The sequence below is a fragment of the Cherax quadricarinatus genome, chromosome 58, assembly GCF_038502225.1.
Source record: "Cherax quadricarinatus isolate ZL_2023a chromosome 58, ASM3850222v1, whole genome shotgun sequence".
In the NCBI taxonomy this organism is placed as follows: domain Eukaryota; kingdom Metazoa; phylum Arthropoda; class Malacostraca; order Decapoda; family Parastacidae; genus Cherax; species Cherax quadricarinatus.
In genome coordinates this window covers 9,757,477-9,782,321 of record NC_091349.1, presented here as the reverse complement: position 1 = coordinate 9,782,321, position 24,845 = coordinate 9,757,477, and the positions used below count along the sequence as shown (strand labels likewise).

The following is a 24,845-nucleotide window of genomic DNA, read 5'->3' as shown; positions in this document are numbered from 1 at the left end:
TTTCGCTCACTAGTAAATAAAAAATGGACAAAAAAATGCAACAGGCAAAAAAAAAACTCTCCCATCCAGGGGAAGAGAAAACTGGTTTGCCGCGCTGTTTCATCGAGTAGAGAGCCAGGAGACGTCAGCACTGGAACTAAAATCTTCTATATACAGGTTGTCCGCAGGGCTGAACATCAGTTGACCACTCGTCTACTAACGTTGTTGCACGCTCACATCTGCAAACAATGACTGACAGTAGCATTTCCTAAGGTGTGACATGTAACTCAGAGGGCAGCACTGCCCTGACCGTAATACAGGCTTTTTTCCTTTAGTTAAAAAAACACTGGTGCACATACGTACAATAATACTATATCCATGGAATTCATTACACTCTGGGTACCCTTCTAAAAGTATTTACATAATTACATGATGTTGTCCACCCTGACTCTATTATCGACTAGCTATACAATGTGTGTGCATTTATACCCATTTCTGCAAGCAAACAATTAGCATAACTAGCGTAGGAGTCGGACAAGTCAGTAGGTACGTCAATGTCACAGAAATGTACTGTTGTCCTGGGTCGCAGGCCATAAGTATGGAGCCTTACTGGGCCGTCTTCCGTACCAGTAGTAGTGGGAGAAGGGATAGACGGTTTGTCCCTAACATTAGTCTGATCGTGGCGTTGCAACGCACGCGCCTCCAGCTCTACTTCGGCCTGCATATGGTCCACATACTTCATGTGATCAAGGTGGGCTTCCTTGATAATTCCCGTAGCAATCTCCCTCACCTCGAACTTATTGCCACGGAGCTGTCGTAGGACACGGTAAGGACCCACAAACTTTGGGACAAGTTTGTGCATACCTGGGGTCTGCACTGGGTTGAGCAACATAACTTTGCAACCTGGTTCCACTTTGCTTTCCTTGGCGCGGGCATTGCGCTCTGACGTGAACCTATCAGTAGCTTTCATAAGGTTCTCTCGTACCCGCTGGAAGACAAGCTGCGTTGTCCTCATCTTTACTACACTGGGGTTATCAGTATCGTAAGTAGGTCTAGGTGGAGTAAACAGAATTTCATATGGTAAGCGCTTGTCATAGCCATACAAAGCAAAATGAGGTGTCTCACCGATCGAGCTGTTGAGGGAGGAATTTAATGTACACTGAACATCTGGGATAGCCTCATCCCATGTAGTACAACTTGGGTTAACGGTTACTCTGAGCACCTCCAGGACTTTGCGATTTGTACGTTCAGCAAGACCATTACTCGCAGGGTGGCGTGGAGCTACTGGCGCTTGATGAATGTTGAATCTGGAGCAAAGATCCTGCATTATGCCATTTATAAACTCAGACCCATTGTCCGACAGAAGGACACGTGGGCAAGTATGACGAAGAACAACATGCTCACGGAAAGCACTAGCGACCGTTTCCGCGGTTTTATCAGGGATGGGTACTAATTCACTGTACCGTGTCAAGTTATCTACCATTACAAGCAGGTGCTTATTTCCCTTCTCCGAGGTCGAGAAGTTCGTCAACAGGTCGACAGAAGTTCTCTCCCAGGGCTCCTTTGTAATGGGATACTTTAGAATGGGGTTAGGACCTGTAATGGTACCCTTGTGCTGTAGGCAGACAACACACTGGTGTACATGCTTGGCAATGTCCGATGCCATCTTAGGCCAGAAATATTTCATTCGTGCCTGTTTGATACTGCGGTCCTTTCCGGGGTGCGCTACACCTGGGACATTGTGGATCAACCTAAGAGTAGCTGGTATCATGGACTCTGGTATCACCAGTTGGTATACGGTTCTGCCGGGGTCCACCAGCTGTGCAACACGGCACAGTACTCCTTGGTTGACCACTAAATCCTTCAGTGGAACGGGAGACTTGACCTGTAAGTCAACGTCCTCCTTGGTAAGGAAACGAAGGACTGGAGACCACACAGGGTCCTGTCGTTGGGCTCTCTCGAGATCCTCAACAGAGAACGAATTGCCGACACTCACGAATGCTATATGTCTCGACAGGGCATCAGCTACAACATTTTGCTTACCTGGGACATAGCAAATTTCAGGGTTGTAGTCATTGAACGTGAGCGACCACCGAGCATGCTTTCCCGAGAGGTTCTTATTCGCAAAAAGGGCCACTAAGGGTAAATGATCTGTATAAATCTTGATAGGATAATGATAGATGATATCCCGAAAATGACTCAGGGCCCATACAATGGCTAAAGCTTCTAGCTCTGTCACTGAATAATTGACTTCCGCTTTAGTAAGAACACGGCTAGCATAGGCAATAGGCTGTTGCTTACCATTAGATTCCTGTGACAAGACTGCACCGATGCCAACTTTGCTGGCATCAGTCGTCAAGGTAAATGCCTTGGTGAAATCAGGGAATCTAAGGGTTGGGGCTGATGTTAACTTGTTCTTAAGAATGACAAAAGCTCGTTCCTGATCGCACGTCCACTCAAAAGGGGCATCCTTCTTGAGTAAGCGTGTCAGGGGTGCCGCAATGGTGGAGAAACCTGCGATAAAGGTGCGGTAGAAACCCGCCAGGCCTATGAAGGACCGGACTGCATCCGCCGTCATGGGTCTGGGGAATTTCTGCACGGCCGAGATTTTAGACTCGTCCGTCTTTATGCCATTCTGAGTTACTACGTGACCCAGAAATTTTATTTCCTTCCGGAGGAAATGACATTTGGAGAGCTTTACCTTAAGATTTGCCTGAGCTAGCCTGTCCAATACCCTGTCAAGTTTCTCAAGATGTGACGGGACATCTTGCGACATGACTATGAGATCATCCAGGTAGACCATGAGCGTGCCACCTAGGAGGGTACGGAAAATTGTCGTCATCAAACGACTAAACGTGATTGGGCTTCCGCGCAAGCCGAAGGGCATCCTCCTGAACTGGTAATGACCAGTTGGAGTAGAGAAAGCTGTCAACTCTCTACTCTCATCATCGAGGGGGATCTGCCAGAACCCTTGAAGAAGATCAAGAGTTGAAAAGACCTTATTATCGCCGATGTTCTGCAACAGGTCGTTCAGAACTGGCAATGGAAAACGGTCTGGGATGGTACATGCATTCAATTTCCTGTAATCGATAACAGGGCGCCAGGTTCCGTCTTTCTTGGGAACCAGAATAAGGGGAGCATTCCACGGGGAAGTGGACTCCTCAATAACTCCATCACGGAGCATCCGTGTAATGAGTTCTTCGGCGAAGACTCTTTGTGCATGTGGCAGGCGATACGCAGGTACATAAATGGGTTTAGTACCTTTGTCAAGTGGAATACGGTGAGAAATCAGTGGGGTCAAACCCATCGACTCACCATCTAGTGCAACTGCAGAACGTGCACGATTGAGAACCTGGAGAAGTTTTGGGACCTCTTCAGGATAGTCTGTCAAAGCTAGATCATCTTCCTGCACTGGCCGGGTGTTGGAAGAGTCAGCAGCAGACTCGCCTGGGAGAACTGCACTCACAAGGAAGTCAGCTGGGGCTTCACCCTCCACTCTCACCGGGAGAGGGAATCTGACAAGGTCGACAAGTGAGGTATTCTTCCGCAGGGGAAATTCTCGACTATGCATGTTGACAACAAGGACTTGCAACTTACCACGTTGCACTGTGTGCAAGGATGGTTCAAGGGAGAGGCCCTTGACTCGGCATGTGTCGTTGTCAACCAGCACATGGTCTCCTTCAAAAGCTCTGCTCACGTACACCGTAACAGGAGTGAGCGAGTTAGCTGACAAAGTGACGTCATACCTTGTACAAGCAGTAACTCTGCTCGCTGATGCCATGACACGAGTCAGGCAGTCGCCTGCCGACAGGGATACTGCGGCTTGACAACTGCTGGTCTCTACAACAGCGTCAGAGTTAGAGTGAAGGTTAGACTGGGCGTCCCCAGACTGGGTTTCACTGGTAACTATGCGCTGATGGCCAGGAGGTGATGGGCAACGAGCTCTACTACGAGGTCGATCAGGACGAGAGACCGACCCCGGGGAGAATGTGCTATGGAAACCACCGGTTTCCAACGATTCTAGGCACTGTGCATACTCTGAGACAGAGTAGCACGTAGTGGATCCTAAGCGCACGCCCCAGAAGGGCACATCCACTCCGTTGAATTCCGCTTTCCACTCAGCTGGATCTAAACGGATCCTAAGATCTGCCATGGTTTTGAACAGTGGTGACAGCGGAGTCAGCGGCATTGTGAGCCTCTTCAGGGTGGAGGGGATCGGTCGACACCAGTCTCTTCGGAGGCGTGGGTTCGAATCCCACCGCTGCCACCACTGTTATTGCTGTTCTTGCTGCTGAACAGCGGTTTAGTGCCGATGAAGGTAGCGTAGGTAGCAATGATACGGCCGTGGACTAGATTGGCTTTAATCGGGTAGGAGTGAGTACACAACGGGCAGTGTGAGGAAGTGACCGTAAGCCAGTCCGTGGAGGGGGAGTACTTGTGTACGTCAAGTCGGTCGAGGCGGGAGTGAGAGAGGGTGGACTGTGCGTCCCACCGACCTAGGTAGGCCTACAGAGGGCAGCACTGAATGCCGCGAAATATGAACTAGTCAGAGCAGACGGCTAGGCTGTGTGCTCTGCCAGTACAGGCTGTCTACAGTTCCAGCCACGGTATTGTGTGTTAGTTGTCAGTTGTTCCAGCCACGGTATTGTGTGTTAGTTGTCAGTTGTTCCAGCCACGGTATTGTGGGTTAATTGTCCCAGCCACGGTATTGTGGGTTAATTGTTCCAGCCACGGTATTGTGGGTTAATTGTTCCAGCCACGGTATTGTGGATTAATTGTTCCAGCCACGGTATTGTGGGTTAATTGTCCCAGCCACGGTATTGTGGGTTAATTGTTCCAGCCACGGTATTGTGGGTTAATTGTTCCAGCCACGGTATTGTGGATTAATTGTTCCAGCCACGGTATTGTGGGTTAATTGTCCCAGCCACGGTATTGTGGGTTAATTCCTCCAGCCACGCATTTTCCTCAGAATCCGTAGATCACATGAATACAGATCGATCGATCAAATTTTTTTTTATCACTTCTATTGTGTAATCCCAATGTTGAGTTTCCGATGAGTTGTGCTATATCATATCTTGTATTGCGTTACAGTTTCATTACAGTTTCAATTACGTAAGCTTCCATTCCAATATTCTACTTATGTATGTTATAATGTTCAATTGTTGTGTACTTTGACATTGTATAGAATCAGCCCAAGCCGTATACCTGTTGTCTCTAGTTTGTATTAGTTGTATGTCGGGACGACATACGTTAGCGTCGCCGAGCTCTCAGTAGTAGTACCAGTTCCTAGTAACCAGTTACCAGTAACCAGTGTACCAGTAGATGGCTCACTACCAACCGTCTGCGTGAATCATTGACTGTTATCATATTGCTGCTGACCATAGCAGGATTTCAAACACCCTCACCCTGTAGGCACTTGTGAGTCAGTCGAAGATAGGGAGCAGAGAGAGGCAGGTCGGCTGTTGGCGCTTCCCATACTTCCCGTTATATATTATACGTACAAACCAGCCTACATGAGTATTTTTACCCCATCCACGTTATCGAAACCCACATGACAGTATTGTGGGTTAATTGTTCCAGTCACGGTATTGTGGGTTAATTGTTCCAGCTACGGTATTGTGGGTTAATTGTTCTAGCTACGGTATTGTGGGTTAATTGTTCCAGCCACGGTATTGTGGGTTAATTGTTCCAGCTACGGTATTGTGGGTTAATTGTTCCAGCTACGGTATTGTGGGTTAATTGTTCCAGCCACGGTATTGTGGGTTAATTGTTCTAGCTATGGTATTGCGACTTGTATTCGTTATAATAATTTAGTACTAATTCATTATCACAATTTTCCATTATACATACATACATTATATATATATATATATATATATATATATATATATATATATATATATATATGTCGTGCCGAATATGTAAAACTGGTCAATTAGCAAGAATTCATTTAAAATTAAGTCCTTTCTAAAATTTTCTCTTATACGTTTAAAGATATATTTTTTTCATTAATGTTAATGTAACAATTTTTAATTTTGATCCCAAAGAATCTTAGAGAACTTACCTAACCTTATTATAAAAAGAGCAATTTATTTTAGCCTAACCCAACTAAATATATTTTAGATTTGTTTACACCCTCATCAACACTGTCTGAGTGATGACTCTGTTAACACCCTCATCAACACTGTCTGAGTGATGACTCTGTTAACACCCTCATCAACACTGTCTGAGTGATGACTCTTGTTAACACCCTCATCAACACTGTCTGAGTGATGACTCTGTTAACACCCTCATCAACACTGTCTGAGTGATGACTCTGTTAACACCCTCATCAACACTGTCTGAGTGATGACTCTGTTAACACCCTCATCAACACTGTCTGAGTGATGACTCTTGTTAACACCCTCATCAACACTGTCTGAGTGATGACTCTTGTTAACACCCTCATCAACACTGTCTGAGTGATGACTCTGTTAACACCCTCATCAACACTGTCTGAGTGATGACTCTTGTTAACACCCTCATCAACACTGAGTGATGACTCTGTTAACACCCTCATCAACACTGAGTGATGACTCTGTTAACACCCTCATCAACACTGCCTGAGTGATGACTCTTGTTAACACCCTCATCAACACTGTCTGAGTGATGACTCTTGTTAACACCCTCATCAACACTGAGTGATGACTCTGTTAACACCCTCATCAACACTGTCTGAGTGATGACTCTGTTAACACCCTCATCAACACTGCCTGAGTGATGACTCTTGTTAACACCCTCATCAACACTGAGTGATGACTCTGTTAACACCCTCATCAACACTGAGTGATGACTCTGTTAACACCCTCATCAACACTGCCTGAGTGATGACTCTTGTTAACACCCTCATCAACACTGTCTGAGTGATGACTCTTGTTAACACCCTCATCAACACTGAGTGATGACTCTGTTAACACCCTCATCAACACTGAGTGATGACTCTGTTAACACCCTCATCAACACTGCCTGAGTGATGACTCTTGTTAACACCCTCATCAACACTGTCTGAGTGATGACTCTTGTTAACACCCTCATCAACACTGAGTGATGACTCTGTTAACACCCTCATCAACACTGTCTGAGTGATGACTCTGTTAACACCCTCATCAACACTGCCTGAGTGATGACTCTGTTAACACCCTCATCAACACTGTCTGAGTGATGACTCTGTTAACACCCTCATCAACACTGTCTGAGTGATGACTCTTGTTAACACCCTCATCAACACTGTCTGAGTGATGACTCTGTTAACACCCTCATCAACACTGCCTGAGTGATGACTCTGTTAACACCCTCATCAACACTGTCTGAGTGATGACTCTTGTTAACACCCTCATCAACACTGTCTGAGTGATGACTCTTGTTAACACCCTCATCAACACTGTCTGAGTGATGACTCTGTTAACACCCTCATCAACACTGAGTGATGACTCTTGTTAACACCCTCATCAACACTGCCTGAGTGATGACTCTTGTTAACACCCTCATCAACACTGTCTGAGTGATGACTCTTGTTAACACCCTCATCAACACTGTCTGAGTGATGACTCTTGTTAACACCCTCATCAACACTGTCTGAGTGATGACTCTTGTTAACACCCTCATCAACACTGAGTGATGACTCTGTTAACACCCTCATCAACACTGTCTGAGTGATGACTCTGTTAACACCCTCATCAACACTGTCTGAGTGATGACTCTTGTTAACACCCTCATCAACACTGTCTGAGTGATGACTCTGTTAACACCCTCATCAACACTGCCTGAGTGATGACTCTTGTTAACACCCTCATCAACACTGTCTGAGTGATGACTCTGTTAACACCCTCATCAACACTGTCTGAGTGATGACTCTGTTAACACCCTCATCAACACTGTCTGAGTGATGACTCTGTTAACACCCTCATCAACACTGCCTGAGTGATGACTCTTGTTAACACCCTCATCAACACTGTCTGAGTGATGACTCTGTTAACACCCTCATCAACACTGTCTGAGTGATGACTCTTGTTAACACCCTCATCAACACTGTCTGAGTGATGACTCTTGTTAACACCCTCATCAACACTGCCTGAGTGATGACTCTTGTTAACACCCTCATCAACACTGCCTGAGTGATGACTCTTGTTAACACCCTCATCAACACTGTCTGAGTGATGACTCTTGTTAACACCCTCATCAACACTGAGTGATGACTCTTGTTAACACCCTCATCAACACTGTCTGAGTGATGACTCTTGTTAACACCCTCATCAACACTGCCTGAGTGATGACTCTTGTTAACACCCTCATCAACACTGTCTGAGTGATGACTCTTGTTAACACCCTCATCAACACTGCCTGAGTGATGACTCTTGTTAACACCCTCATCAACACTGTCTGAGTGATGACTCTTGTTAACACCCTCATCAACACTGCCTGAGTGATGACTCTTGTTAACACCCTCATCAATGAAATGAAAAATATTTATTGGTCCATTACACTGAATCATTGATGACGCATCATCGTCAGCTGAATCAGAGAGAGAGAGAGAGAGAGCTCTTTCACATACAAGTATATGAATTGTACAATTAATAAACTGTGTTTCCTGTTAACTGACTAATGGTCCATTAATTTGCGACTCTCCGAGCCATTGACTTCGTGTGTCCTGGTCTTTAAACCTCACAAACGATCAGCCTTTTTCCCCAACTGTCATGTTTGTTTGTGTGTTAAGACTTGATCCTTACGTTGTGTATTGATGTGTGTGTGTGTGTGTGTGTGTGTGTGTGTGTGTGTGTGTGTGTGTGTGTGTGTGTGTGTGTGTGTGTGTGTGTGTGTGTGTGTGTGTGTGTGTGTGTGTGTGTGTGTGTGTGTGTGTGTGTGTGTGTTTTTGAGGAAAGACAAAGGAAGGAAAGTAAAAATAGACGAAAAATGTATATATAGTATATGAGAAAAGTGACATCTCTGACGTAATGGTGCCACACATATGTATGGTTTTGTGTGTACACCTGTATGACATCACTGATGTACACAGCTGCTTGAGGGACCTAATTATCTAATATGTATGTATGTATGTATGTCAGTCCTTAACATTTGCATTTTCTCTCCCATACTGTACTGTGTGTTATGTCTACATTTCCTTGGGTTGAACTCGAGAAGCCACTTGTTTGATCACATCTAAAGTTTATTGAGGTCTCTCTGTAGTTTATCACGGTCCTCTAATGTTCTTATTTTTCTCATTAATTTTACAACGTCAGAAAATAGTAACACATAGGACTAGTCCCTCTGGCAGGTCATTCCCTTACATTAGAAACAGTAATGGTTCTAGTATTGAACCTTGCGGAACCCCACTTGTTACTCTCTCCCAACAAGCCTTCTTGCCCCTCTCCCGGCCTCTCTACATTCTTGGTTCAGCCATGATGGTCTCTCCTTGTTTTTCCTGTTTTTTTTCTTTATACTTGATATGAATATCGCCTTTGCCTCTTGGCACTTTGACTCTGTTACTTCCATCATTTCTTGTACAGTTTTTGCCTTCCAGTTCCCTTTCATATTCCACTTCTCTCGGAAATATTATCATGCTATCGTAGTCCCGTCTTCTGTAGTCACATTTGCTCTTTCCTGCTTCTTCCCTTTCTCTATTCCTCTTTCCCAAAAAGTACTCAAAGCATAGTACCACATGATCCGTTATGTCATATTCATTTTGTGTGAAAATCAAATCAAGTCTCGCCGGCTCATCTCCCCTCACTCTTGTTTTCTTCACATGTTGGCTCAGAAAATTCTTCATAACTGTGTCCATAAATTCCACTTTTCCACGTTCCTGGTCCTCCATGGAAGGGAGGGGGGGCGCAGTCTCCTATGGTTAAAGTCTTCTAGTACCAGTTTAACTTTATTTCTTGTTTCCCTCTCAGTCGGTGTTTCCAGTACGTGAATCATTGCCCTATTATTTTCATTATACTCTTCTGTCATTTGCTGCTGGATCATGCATCAGTCACTATCACATTTATGTCCCCAGATATTAAAATATATGCTATATATGCCCTGAACTCTCCCGTTTCCTAGGAGGGAGGCAGTACTCTCCCGTCACATGCCTCACATGACTTAAGTTGGTAGACAACCTTCCAGGGAGGTAGGACTCTCCCGTCACGTGCCTCACATGACTTAAGTTGGTAGACAACCTTCCAGGGAGGCAGTACTCTCTTGTCACGCGCCTCACATGACTTAAGTTGGTAGACAACCTTCCAGGGAGGCAGTACTCTCCCGTCACGTGCCTCACATGACTTAAGTTGGTAGACAACCTTCCAGGGAGGTAGGACTCTCCCGTCACATGCCTCACATGACTTAAGTTGGTAGACAACCTTCCAGGGAGGTAGGACTCTCCCGTCACATGCCTCACATGACTGAAGTTGGTAGACAATCTTCCAGGGAGGTAGGACTCTCCCGTCACATGCCTCACATGACTTAAGTTGTAGACAACCTTTCAGTGAGGCAGTACGCTCCGTCACGCGCCTCACATGACTTACGTTGGTAGACAACCTTCCAGGGAGGCAGTACTCTCCCGTCACGTGCCTCACATGACTTAAGTTGGTAGACAACCTTCCAGGGAGGTAGGACTCTCCCGTCACATGCCTCACATGACTTAAGTTGGTAGACAACCTTCCAGGGAGGTAGGACTCTCCCGTCACGTGCCTCACATGACTTAAGTTGGTAGACAACCTTCCAGGGAGGCAGTACTCTCCCGTCATGCGCCTCACATGACTTAAGTTGGTAGACAACCTTCCAGGGAGGCAGTACTCTCCCGTCACGCGCCTCACATGACTTAAGTTGGTAGACAACCTTCCAGGGAGGCAGTACTCTCCCGTCACGTACCTCACATGACTTAAGTTGGTAGACAACCTTCCAGGGAGGCAGTACTCTCCCGTCACATGCCTCACATGACTTAAGTTGGTAGACAACCTTCCAGGGAGGCAGTAATGGGGCAAAAAAAAAGGAGAACCATTGATCTGAGGAATTGGTGCCTCCCCTTTTCCTTGGATCAAACCTGATTACCTCTCATTCTCTCTGATCCTGATAGGTTTAGCGCTTTCCCTTAAATACAGTAATACTTGTTAAACTAGCACCATTAACTAATGTCTTGTTAAACCAGCACCACTAATTACTCCCTTGTTAAGCTAGCACCACTCACTACTGGCTTATTAAACCAGCACCACTAATTGCTGCTTAGTTAAACTAGCACTACTAACTACTGTCTTGTTCAACTAGCACTACAGACTACTACCAAGTGTTAAACTAGCACTACAGACTACTACCTAGTGTTAAACAAGCACTTCAAACTACTACCTAGTGTTAAACTAGCACCACTAACTACTGTCTTGTCTTTTTACAGACTACCTGTGTTCGCCGGAAGCCAATGTTTACGACATAGACTTCACGAGGTTTAAAATTCGCGACATGGATACGGGCACAGTATTGTTTGAGATCGCTAAACCTCCACCACAAGGTGAGTGTGTTGTGGGAATATGTTGTGGGAGTGTAATGTGGGAGTGTGATGTGGGAGTGTGTTGTGTATGTTGTGTGTGTTGTAAGAGTGTGTTGTGGGAGTGTGATGTGGGAGTATGTTGTGGGAGTGTGTTGTGTTGTGTGTCTTGTGGGAGTGTGTTGTGTTGTGTGTCTTGTGGGAGTGTGCTGTGGGAGTTTGTTTATAATCGTGTTATTACGATTTTATGAGTCATGCGATGCTATATTCATCACGTCACAGATCTTCCTGGGGAGAGAGAGAGAGATAATGTGCGTGTCTATCTATATATCTAATCTCTCTCTCTCTCTCTCTTTCTACATATATATATATATATATATATATATATATATATATATATATATATATATATATATATAGGGAGTATAGTGACATGGAGGGTGATTCGGGGGTCAACGCCCCCGCGGCCCGGTCCATGACCAAACCTCGCTGTGGATCAGAGCCAGATCAACCAGGCTGTTACTTCTGGCAGCACGTAAACTGACGTGAGCAGTACTGAAGTTGACTTCTTGGTTCACGTTAATATTTGTCTCTCTTTCCATAACATTTTTTAATAATAATTATATGAATTTTGGAAAATATATTATAAAGCATTTATGTACGAGTGAGCTGTTGATAACAATGTCAGTTTATATTATGGGAAGATTTATAGTAACGAGAAAACTTTTTTTTTTTGTTATAATTCGGTAAATTTAAGAGAGATTTAAACAGACTTGCGATCGCCAGTAACTTGATCAGTTGACTTGACTGACGAAGCGTCTTGACAGTAGCATGACGTAACCTGCAGTGTATGTTACGTTTACATCACGGAACACTCTCATGTACTAAGAATATTGCAAGGTAAACAAGCAAGGTGACATCATGTAGTGAAGGAGCGAGTCAAGTCACTTGCAGGATCCATAATGACATCCTGTGGCAAATGACACTGCTCAACAGACATCCATTACATCCATGTGACATCACATTAATGGCAGACATGCATCTCAGAAGTTAACCTGCAAAAAACCAGCGAATTTTTCGACTTGTTTGCTGAAAGTTTTTGAAGCATGAGGCTAGACCAGGCTTGTATTTTCATGATTCAGATTTTGCGGAGGCAATGTTTGTAGCAACAGCATCAGCGGCAGCTGGTACAGCAGCTGGTACAGCAGCTGGTACAGCAGCTGGTACAGCAGCTGGTGCAGCAGCTGGTGCTGAGTACTGGGATATACATGAGTGTGTCGTAACTCACGGGTATTAAGGAAAATTGTGAAATATCTGAAATTATCTTGATAAAGTGATGTAATTAGTGAAGAAGTATAATTTTTTTTTGCTCTCGTCCTCCATCCTCTCTCTCTCTCTCTCTCTCTCTCTCTCTCTCTCTCTCTCTCTCTCTCTCTCTCTCTCTCTCTCTCTCTCTCTCTCTCTCTCTCTCTCTCTCTCTTTCTCTCTCTCTCTCTCTCTCTGTCGTCCATTTGTCTGTCCCTCATTTTCCGTCTTTCCTCCCAAACTGTCTTCTTTCCTTTCTTTCCTCTCTTGTTCCATACCTCCATCTAATCATAATTTTCTCTATGATATCTCCTCTTCTTCCTTCTTTCTCGTATCTTTCACTCCCTCCCTCTCGGTACCCTCTTCTTCCCTCCCTCCTACTTTTCCATTCCTCCTTCATTCCCTCTCTGTCCCTTCTCTTTCTCATCACTTTCCTCTCCCTCCTGTCACACACTCTCTCCATTTCTTCTCTCCATCCCTACTTTCCCATCTCTCCGTCCTCCCTCCCTCCTTCTCTCACCTATCTTTCCCTCCTGCCTTCCCTGGTGGTGTGTAATTAAACACAAGATAAATGTTGACCAATGTTATGGTGTGGCTTGTGGATCTTTGTGTTGACATAACTTACTGACCCGTATACCTTATACTGCTCTCCGCTTCCTCCTCCTGTAACTACTGTAACTCTTCATGTAACTAATGTAACTCCTCCTGTAACTACTGTAACTTTTCATGTAACTACTGTAACTCCTCCTGTAACTACTGTAACTCTTCATGTAACTACTGTAACTCCTCCTGTAACTACTGTAACTCTTCATGTAACTACTGTAACTCCTCCTGTAACTACTGTAACTCTTCATGTAACTACTGTAACTCCTCCTGTAACTACTGTAACTCCTCCTGTAACTACTGTAACTCTTCATGTAACTTCTTTAACGCATGTACCTTCTGTAACCGTTGTAACTAATGTAACATGACTTTTCATTACACACACACACACACACACACACACTATAGCCGCCTGGCAAACCTCAGAACAGCATTCCGACATCTTAATAAGGAATCGTTCAGGACCCTGTACACCGTGTACGTTAGGCCCATATTGGAGTATGCGGCACCAGTTTGGAACCCACACCTAGCCAAGCATGTAAAGAAACTAGGGAAAGTACAAAGGTTTGCAACAAGACTAGTCCCAGAACTAAGAGGTATGTCCTACGAGGAGAGGTTAAGGGAAATCAACCTGACGACGCTGGAGGACAGGAGAGATAGGGGGGACATGATAACGACTTACAAAATACTGAGAGGAATTGACAAGGTGGACAAAGACAGGATGTTCCAGAGACTGGACACAGCAACACGGGGACATAGTTGGAAGCTGAAGACATAGATGAATAACAGGGATGTTAGGAAGTATTTCTTCAGCCACAGAGTAGTCAGGAAGTGAATAGTTTGGGAAGAGATGTAGTGGAGGCAGGATCTATACATAACTTTAAGCAGAGGTACGATAAAGCTCATGGTTCAGGGAGAGTGACCTAGTAGCGACCAGTGAAGAGGCGGGGCCAGGAGCTTGGACTCGACCCCTGCAACCTTAACTAGGTGAGGTGAGTACACACGCACACACACACACGCAGCAACAAAATGCAAGGAGGCAGAAGAGAGGTTTGTTCCCCAGGGCAGCAGAAATAATGGGAAGATCAGAACGAGCCCTGGTTTACCAAAAGGTGTAGGGAGGCAAAACCTAAGTGCATTAGAGAATGGAAAAAGGAAAGAAGACAAAGGACCCAGGAAAATAAAGAAATTAGTCGAAGAGCCAGAAACGAGTATGCACAGATAAGGAGGGAGGCCCAGCGACAGTACGAAAACGACATAGCACCAAAAGACAAGTCTGACCTGAAGCTGTTGTATAGCCACATCAGGAGGAAGACAAAAGTCAAGGACCAGGTAATCAGACTGGGGAAAGAAAGTGAGGAGCTCACAAGAAACGACCAAGAAGTATGTGAGGAGCTCAACATGAGACTTATGGAAGTATTTACAGTGGAGACAGAAAGGTCTCTGGGAAGTCAGAAGAGGAGGCTACACTAACAAGGGATATCCCAACAAGTGTTGGATGAAATACACACAACCAAGGAGGAGGTGAAGAAGCTGCTAAGTGGCCTTGATACATACATCAAAGGCAGTGGGACCGGACATCTCTCCGTGGGTCCTTAGAGAGGGAGCAGAGATGCTGTGTGTGCTATTAACAACAATTTTCAACACATCCATGGGAACTGGGCAACTCCCTGAGGTATGGTAGGCGACAAATGTAGTCCCCATTTCTAAGAAAGGAGACAGACACGGGGCACTAAATTATAGACCAGTGTCACTGACGGGTGCGCAAAGTCATGGAGAAGATTATCAGGAGAGTAGTGGAGCACCTAGAACAAGCTTATTTACGACAAGCAGCACGGATTTATGGAAGGCAAATTCTATTCCACAAACCTACTGGAGTTTTATGACAAGGTAATGGAAGTAAGACACGAGAGAGAGGGGTGGGTAGATTGCATTTTCTTGGACTGCAAGAAGGTCTTCGACACAGTTCCTTACAAGAGATTAGTGCAAAAGCTAGAGGATCATGCACATATAACAGGAAGGGCACTGCAATGGATCAGAGAATATCTGACAGGGAGTCATAGTACGTGACGAGGTATCAGAGTGGGAGCCTGTGCCACGCGGGGTTCCACAGGGGTCAATCCTAGGATCAGTGCTATTTTTGGTATATGTGAATGACATGATGGAAGGATCTTGGGGTGAGTATAATACCGAGCACATCTTCTAAGACTCACATCAATCAGATAATTAACTGCTGCAGCATATGGGCGCCTGGCAAACCTGAGAATAGCGTTCCGATACCTCAGTAAGGAATCGTTCAAGACTCTGTTCACCGTGTACGTCAGACCCACACTGGAGTATGCAACACCAGTTTGGAACCCACACCTGGTCAAGCACGTCAAGAAGTTAAAGAAAGTGCAAAAGTTTGCAACAAGGCTAGTTCCAGAGCTAAAGGGAATGTCCTACGATGAAAGGTTAAGGGAAATCGGCCTGACGACACTGGAAGACAAAAGGGTTAAGGGAAACATGATAACGACATACAAAATACTGCGAGGAATTGACAAGGTGGACAGAGACAGGATGTTCCACAGATGGGCCACAGAAACAAGGGGTCACAATTGGAAGTTGGAGACTCAGATGAGTCAAAGAGATGTTAGGAAGTATTTCTTAAGTCATGGAGTTGTCAGGAAGTGGAATAGTCTGGCAAGTGACGTAGTGGAGGCAGGAACCATACATAGTTTTAAGACGAGGTATGATAAAGCTCATGGAGCAGGGAGAGAGAGAGGACTTAAGAGCAATCAGTGAAGATGCGGGGCCAGGAGCTATGTCTCGACCCCTGGAACCACAATTAGGTGAGTACACACACACACACACACACACACTGACACACACACACTGACACACACACACTGACACACACACACACACACACACACACACACACACACACACACACACACACACACTGACTTTCGAAACATGAATAAATGACGTCAGAGGGAGGGCAGTGACGTCACGAGGGGTGTGGAGAGTTGGCTTGTTAATAAGGATCAAGTTTCAGGCTTTTGTTGTGCTCTGCTGACCTTTGTCTCTCCTTCTTCTCTCTATATATTTTTGTGTATATGTAATTTTCGTGTATGTGTGCGTATGTAAATATTTTACATGTGTTTATTTATATTGTGTCTTATTATACGTATATGTAAGTAAATATGTAATTTTATGCAGAACAAGCCATGTGGGGATGGTAATCTTTAGTTCTAGATCTTTCGCACTTCTCGTGCGTCGTCAGGAGCTATGCAGTGTTGCACAGTATCACTCTGTGATACTATGCTTCAGAATTTACTCTCCTATCTCTTGCTGTCTTGCAACATTGTATAGCTCCTGACGACGCACGAGAAGTGAGAAAGATCTAAAGTTTTAGAGTTCCATCCGAGTGTTGCTTGTTGTGTATTGCTAAGATCGTCTGAGTTTGCGATTGTTTTGCATATATTATATGTGTTGTGTTGACCTGTCTTCTGTGTCAGCACATCGTTATTGTGTTTAGTTGTGCGTCTCTCTCCCTCACCCACCTGTCTTCTTCTCCCACCTCTCTCCCTCACCCACCTGTCTTCTTCTCCCACCTCTCTCCCTCACCCACCTGTCTTCTCCCACCTCTCTCCCTCACCCACCTGTCTTCTTCTCCCACCTCTCTCCCTCACCCACCTCTCTTCTTCTCCCACCTCTCTCCCTCACCCACCTGTCTTCTCCTACCTCTCTAACTCACCCACCTGTCTCCTCCCACCTCCCTCACCCACCTGTCTCCTTCTCCCACCTCTCTAACTCACCCACCTGTCTTCTTCTCCCCCCTCTCTAACTCACCCACCTGTCTCCTTCTCCCACCTCCCTCACCCACCTGTCTTCTTCTCCCACCTCTCTCCCTCACCCACCTGTCTTCTTCTCCCACCTCTCTCCCTCACCCACCTGTCTTCTTCTCCCACCTAACTCACCCACCTGTCTCCTTCTCCCACCTCCCTCACCCACCTGTCTTCTTCTCCCACCTCTCTCCCTCACCCACCTGTCTTCTTCTCCCACCTCTCTAACTCACCCACCTGTCTCCTTCTCTCACCTCTCTAACTCACCCACCTGTCTCCTTCTCCCACCTCTCTCACCCACCTGTCTCCTCCCACCTCTCTAACTCACCCACTTGTCTCCTTCTCTCACCTCTCTAACTCACCCACCTGTCTCCTTCTCTCACCTCTCTAACTCACCCACCTGTCTCCTTGTCCCACCTCCCTCACCCACCTGTCTCCTTCTCCCACCTCTCTAACTCACCCACCTGTCTCCTTGTCCCACCTCCCTCACCCACCTGTCTCCTTCTCCCACCTCTCTAACTCACCCACCTGTCTCCTTCTCTCACCTCTCTACCTCACCCACCTGTCTCCTTCTCCCACCTCCCTCACCCACCTGTCTCCTTCTCCCACCTCTCTAACTCACCCACCTGTCTCCTTCTCTCACCTCTCTACCTCACCCACCTGTCTCCTTGTCCCACCTCCCTCACCCACCTGTCTCCTTCTCCCACCTCTCTAACTCACCCACCTGTCTCCTTCTCTCACCTCTCTACCTCACCCACCTGTCTCCTTCTCCCACCTCCCTCACCCACCTGTCTCCTTCTCCCACCTCTCTAACTCACCCACCTGTCTCCTTCTCTCACCTCTCTACCTCACCCACCTGTCTCCTTCTCCCACCTCCCTCACCCACCTGTCTCCTTCTCCCACCTCCCTCACCCACCTGTCTCCTTCTCTCACCTCTCTAACTCACCCACCTGTCTCCTTGTCCCACCTCCCTCACCCACCTGTCTCCTTCTCCCACCTCCCTCACCCACCTGTCTCCTTCTCCCACCTCCCTCACCCACCTGTCTCCTTCTCTCACCTCTCTAACTCACCCACCTGTGTCCTTCTCCCACCTCTCTCACCCACCTGTCTCCTTCTCACACCTCTTTAAGTCACCCACCTGTCTCCTTCTCTCACCTCTCTAACTCACCCACCTGTCTCCTTCTCCCACCTCTCTCCCTCACCCACCTGCCTCCCTCTACCACCTCTCCACCCTTCCCCCCCATCTCCCTCTCTCCACCTCTCTCCCTCTTTCTCTCTCCCACTTCTCTCCCTCTCCCACCTCTTTCCTTCTCAGTCCTCTCTTCGTCTCCTACCTCTCCTCCCCTCCCACCCTCCCACCCACCCTCTCTCCCTCCCTCCCTCTCTCCCTCCCACCCTCTCTCCCACCCACCCACTCACCCTCCCACCCTCCACAATCACAAATTACAAACTTCTTTTCAGTACGAAGTTGTAAAAGTTTTTCAGAGACATTTTTGTTGTGGTTTAAGAACTTCGAGTGAACGCCACAGAATTTTCCCCATGAATACATTGAACCAGAAACAGTGAAAGAAAGTGAACTCTCAGCAAGAGAAATAAAGTTTTCTCTCTCTCTTTGGATTGAATGCACCTCAGTCAAGGCTTTCAATCTTTAAAGAAAAACTTTACCTTTAAAATACTTATATTTTTTGAGACGAGACTTAGCATTCTTCTTCTTCTTCTTCTTCTTATTATTATTATTATCACCAATATTATTTTATCACCAATATTATTTTATCACTATTATTATTATTATTATTATTATTATTATTATTATTATTATTATTATTATTATTATTATTATTATTATTATCCTTGTCACTGTTATTATCACCATTATTATTTTATCACTATTATTATTACTACTATTATTACCATCATCACTATTTTTATTATTAATATAATTATAATCACTATAATAATTATTATTATTACTGTTATCACTATAAATATTATTATTATTATTATTATTATTGTTATTCTCAAAGGGTAATGCAGTGCCTGGGGAATGTAATGTAATCACTTTTAATGGTAGGAAGGGTAGAGTGGATTCATTTCCTTGTATCAAGATCCCTTTATCAGCATCAAGACGCTCACCTTGAAGATCATTGGTGGTGTAGTATCATGGTGACGGTGTCTTAGTTTAGTGATGGTAAGTCACAGGTGAAACACCTGTTAGTAGTTATGTCAGCTGACATTTTTTACAAATAAGAACAGTGTCACGACAGCCAGGAGGATGACCAGGTGGATAATGAGAGCATACAGATAACCTGCATATTGGAGAGAGAAGCTTAAGACGACGTTTCGGTCCGACTTGGACCATTTACAAAGTTACACTGACACACAAGAGTAGGTAGGTAGGTATTAGGGTTGTCAGGAAACAGGGCGAGTGTTTCCTGACGCGGGTCTTAATACAGACGAGTGAGGGAGCCAGTATATATAGGCGATGGGGACCAAGATGGGGACGGGACCAAGAGAGGAAGGAAAAGAAGTAGTGATGATGGTAAGGCTGGTGGTACAAGTAGCAGAAGTAACAGTGGTAGTAGAAAGTAGGAAGATTAATTATATGGTACAAGAGATAGAAAGGGATTGAGAATGAAGGGTGAAGGGAGGCAGTAGTAATGGTAGTAGCAAAAGCAGGGAATTAGTGCCACTCGTAACACTTTTCAAATTGCTTGTGCTCTTTCAGTTAGAATATTGTTCAGTGTTGACGGCCTCGTTCAAGGTAGGGGAAATATCAGAACTGGCACAGATACAGAGATCGTTCTTAGTCCACATAGAGCCGATACAGTATTTAAATTACTGGGAACGCCTTAAAATCCTAAATATGTACTCACTGGAGCGGAGGAAGAAGTGAAAGATACATGATAATATATACCTGGAAGGTACTTGAGAACCTTGTTCCTAATCTGCACACTGCCATAACATACTGGCGCGAGAGATATGGGAGGAAGTGTAAAATAAACCCAGTGAAAAACAGGGGCGTCGTGGTCACAATAATGGAACATTCTATCAACATTCGTGACCCCAGTAGCAACACAGTAGTACCAGCACAGTAGCAGTAGCAGAAGCACAGTAGCAGCAGCACAGGAGCAGCAGCAACAGCAGCACAGTAGCAGCAGCAACACAGTAGTAGCAGCAGCAACAGCAGCACAGTAGCAGCAGCAACACAGTAGTAGCAGCAGCAGCAGCGCATTAGCAGCATCTCAGCAGCAGCAGCAGCAACTACAACATTTACCATTTACAACATGATTAAAGACGTAAACAAGGGCGAGGTGGCAATGTAGGCAATAACAGACCTTTCACTCTCTTCCACACAGCAATCACAACAATAGCATTCAAACGCTCTCTAGCTCTCTCTCTTTCTCTCTCTCTCTCTCTCTCTCTCTCTCTCTCTCTCTCTCTCTCTCTCTCTCTCTCTCTCCCTCTTTACCTTCTACTCCTCTTATTCGCCACACTCCCCATTACCCCTCACTTATTTTTTCCTTCCCCTTCCTATCCTCCTATCCATTCTTCTCGCTCCTAACTTTCCTCTTTCACCTGCTCCTGAATTCACATACCTGGTCACCCTACACTAGGACGTAAAGGCTCAATATGGTTGAAAGTTACAGATAATGAAGTTATAATTTGACCCTTAAAGAGCTCACATACTTCATCCCAAATATGCCCACAATTCCTAGCAATGTATCGCAATTATTGCTATTGTAAATAACGTTGGGATTCAGTTAATGAATCCTTTCAGATCCTCTGTAATCATCGTTGGGATTGTGTTTCTGAGGTCACCACATGTGCCGCTGTAATCTTTCAACTACTGCCCACACGATGTGTATTTTTCATGAAGACACAAAATGTCGTTTGTATTTGTATTTTAGAAGGTTAAAGCGAGTTTATTTTGTGCTGTTAGTGGTAGTTGAAGGTGTGTTGGTGGTAGTTGAAGGTGTGTTGGTGGTAGTTGAAGGTATGTTGGTGGTAGTTGAAGGTGTGTTGCTGGTAGTTGAAGTTGTGTTGGTGGTAGTTGAGGATGTGTTGGTAGTAATTGATGCATCAAATGCAATATTCCCAGAAGGATATCAAGTACTGCAGAGAAGCGGACTAGTGCGATGTGAAGAAGTACAGTAGTAGTATTTATCAAGAAACACTTAGAGTATGCAGAGTTGGAAGCTCCCAAGAGCAGATCTGCCTCTTTTTACAGTGATCCCAAGAGCATTCTAGTGTATTTTATGATGATAGAGCCTCCATCCTTCGGCGATCTGGTCTCCGACCACTCTGGCTGTTGGGTAAGGACACCAGGGAGGAGTATCTGGCTATTGTCAACAGCTCATACTGATTTTCACGTCAATAGTGCAAGCTTCACTGCACTGGCGGTGCCCAGTCCGTAGCTCCATTATGTACTTTTGTTATCTTGTGTCTACCACGCAGGGGATGGGTATGAGGTTCGTTGTAAAGTTGTCAGAATAACTCCTTAAGGAACTTAAAGAATCCACACTGGATCGTCAAGCTGGACCAGTACGATTGCGGGATCATACACCGTCTTAAACTGTATATGGCAATTGTGAGTCTTAGGTTAGGTTAGGTAAGGTTTGTCAGGAAACAGGACAAGTGTTTCCTGAGGCGGGTTTCAGTCATATGGTGACCAGGAGACCGGGTCACCTGCTGCTGGTACACAATAAATATACAGAGTTTAACTATGCACACTATTTTATCATGTAAAAAGCTTTGTTATGTACAAACTTTTAAAGTGAACGAAATTGTAGGGTATACAAGTTATACTGTGTATGAAGTTTTCCCGGGTACAAAGTTTTAGCGAACAAAGTTTTGCGATGCTTAAAGTTTAGGAAGGGGTTGGGAAAGTTAATATAGCCAAATTAATTGTCTATAAATTAACATTTTCGTCCCTATATTTAACTAACATAGCAGCTACTGATAAGTCTTTTATTGAGTGGTGAGTCCTGACCTCTGTCCCCTCACTCTGTCCCCTCACTCTCTCCCCTCACTCTGTCCCCTCACTCTGTCCCCTCACTCTCTCCCCTCACTCTCTCCCCTCACTCTCTCCCCTCACTCTCTCCCCTCACTCTCTCCCCTCACTCTCTCCCCTCACTCTCTCCCCTCACTCTGTCCCCTCACTCTGTCCCCTCACTCTGTCCCCTCACTCTGTCCCCTCACTCTCTCCCCTCACTCTGTCCCCTCACTCTCTCCCCTCACTCTCTCCCCTCACTCTCTCCCCTCACTCTCTCCCCTCACTCTCTCCCCTCACTCACTCCCCTCACTCTCTCCCCTCACTCTCTCCCCTCACTCTCTCCCTTCACTTCTCCCCTCACTCACTCCCCTCACTCTGTCCCCTCACTCTGTCCCCTCACTCTCTCCCCTCACTCTCTCCCCTCACTCTGTCCCCTCACTCTGTCCCCTCACTCTCTCCCTCACTCTCTCCCCTCACTCTCTCCCTCACTCTCTCCCCTCACTCTCTCCCCTCCCTCTCTCCCCTCACTCTGTCCCCTCACTCTCCCCTCACTCTCCCTCACCCTCCCTCACTCTCCCCTCACTCTGTCCCCTCACTCTGTCCCCTCACTCTGTTCCCTCACTCTGTCCCCTCACTCTCTCCCCTCACTCTCTCCCCTCACTCTCTCCCCTCACTCTGTCCCCTCACTCTGTCCCCTCACTCTGTCCCCTCACTCTCTCCCCTCACTCTCTTCCCTCACTCTCCCCTCACCTCTCCCCTCACTCTGTCCCCTCACTCTGTCTGTCCCCTCACTCTGTTCCCTCACTCTGTCCCCTCACTCTCTCCCCTCACTCTGTTCCCTCTCTGTCCCCTCACTCTCTCCCCTCACTCTCTCTCCCCTCACTCTGTCCCCTCACTCTGTCCCCTCACTCTGTCCCCTCACTCTGTCTCATCACTCTCTCCCCTCACTCTGTCCCCTCACTCTGTTCCCTCACTCTCTCCCCTCACTCTGTCCCCTCACTCTCTCCCCTCACTCTGTCCCCTCACTCTCTCCCCTCACTCTGTCCCATCACTCTGTCCCCTCACTCTGTTCCCTCACTCTCTCCCCTCACTCTGTCCCCTCACTCTCTCCCCTCACTCTGTCCCCTCACTCTGTTCCCTCACTCTCTCCCCTCACTCTGTCCCCTCACTCTCTCCCCTCACTCTGTCCCCTCACTCTGTTCCCTCACTCTGTCCCCTCACTCTGTCCCCTCACTCTGTCCCCTCACTCTGTCCCCTCACTCTGTTCCCTCACTCTCTCCCCTCACTCTGTCCCCTCACTCTCTCCCCTCACTCTGTCCCCTCACTCTGTTCCCTCACTCTCTCCCCTCACTCTCTCCCCTCACTCTCTCCCCTCACTCTCTCCCCTCACTCTCTCCCCTCACTCTGTCCCCTCACTCTGTTCCCTCACTCTGTCCCCTCACTCTGTCCCCTCACTCTGTCCCCTCACTCTGTCCCCTCACTCTGTTCCCTCACTCTCTCCCCTCACTCTGTCCCCTCACTCTCTCCCCTCACTCTCTCCCCTCACTCTGTCCCCTCACTCTGTTCCCTCACTCTGTCCCCTCACTCTGTTCCCTCACTTTCTCCCCTCACTCTGTCCCCTCACTCTGTCCCCTCACTCTGTCCCCTCACTCTGTCCCCTCACTCTCTCCCCTCATTTTCGCCCATCAACAACACTAATAATGATCTTCCATCAACAACACTAATAATGATCTTCCATCAGCAACACTAATAATGATCTTCCATCAACAACACTAATAATGATCTTCCATCAACAACACTAATAATGATCTTCCATCAGCAACACTAATAATGATCTTCCATCAGCAACACTAATAATGATCTTCCATCAACAACACTAATAATGATCTTCCATCAACAACACTAATAATGATCTTCCATCAACAACACTAATAATGATCTTCCATCAACAACACTAATAATGATCTTCCATCAACAACACTAATAATGATCTTCCATCAGCAACACTAATAATGATCTTCCATCAGCAACACTAATAATGATCTTCCATCAGCAACACTAATAATGATCTTCCATCAACAACACTAATAATGATCTTCCATCAACAACACTAATAATGATCTTCCATCAACAACACTAATAATGATCTTCCATCAACAACACTAATAATGATCTTCCATCAACAACACTAATAATGATCTTCCATCAACAACACTAATAATGATCTTCCATCAGCAACACTAATAATGATCTTCCATCAGCAACACTAATAATGATCTTCCATCAGCAACACTAATAATGATCTTCCATCAACAACACTAATAATGATCTTCCATCAACAACACTAATAATGATCTTCCATCAACAACACTAATAATGATCTTCCATCAACAACACTAATAATGATCTTCCATCAGCAACACTAATAATGATCTTCCATCAACAACACTAATAATGATCTTCCATCAACAACACTAATAATGATCTTCCATCAGCAACACTAATAATGATCTTCCATCAACAACACTAATAATGATCTTCCATCAACAACACTAATAATGATCTTCCATCAACAACACTAATAATGATCTTCCATCAACAACACTAATAATGATCTTCCATCAACAACACTAATAATGATCTT

The 24,845-nt window shown here is 45.6% G+C and overlaps 1 protein-coding gene across 2 annotated transcripts in view; it reads left to right on the top strand.

Moving 5' to 3' along the window:
- unc-119 (unc-119 lipid binding chaperone) overlaps window positions 1–24,845 on the top strand; it is a 194,893-nt gene that overhangs the window by 88,590 nt on the left and 81,458 nt on the right. For both annotated transcript variants that reach the window (XM_070097598.1, XM_070097597.1), the window contains exon 3: window positions 11,381–11,494. In XM_070097598.1, coding sequence (XP_069953699.1) covers window positions 11,381–11,494 — 114 coding nt within the window. The remainder of the gene's footprint in view (window positions 1–11,380; window positions 11,495–24,845) is intronic.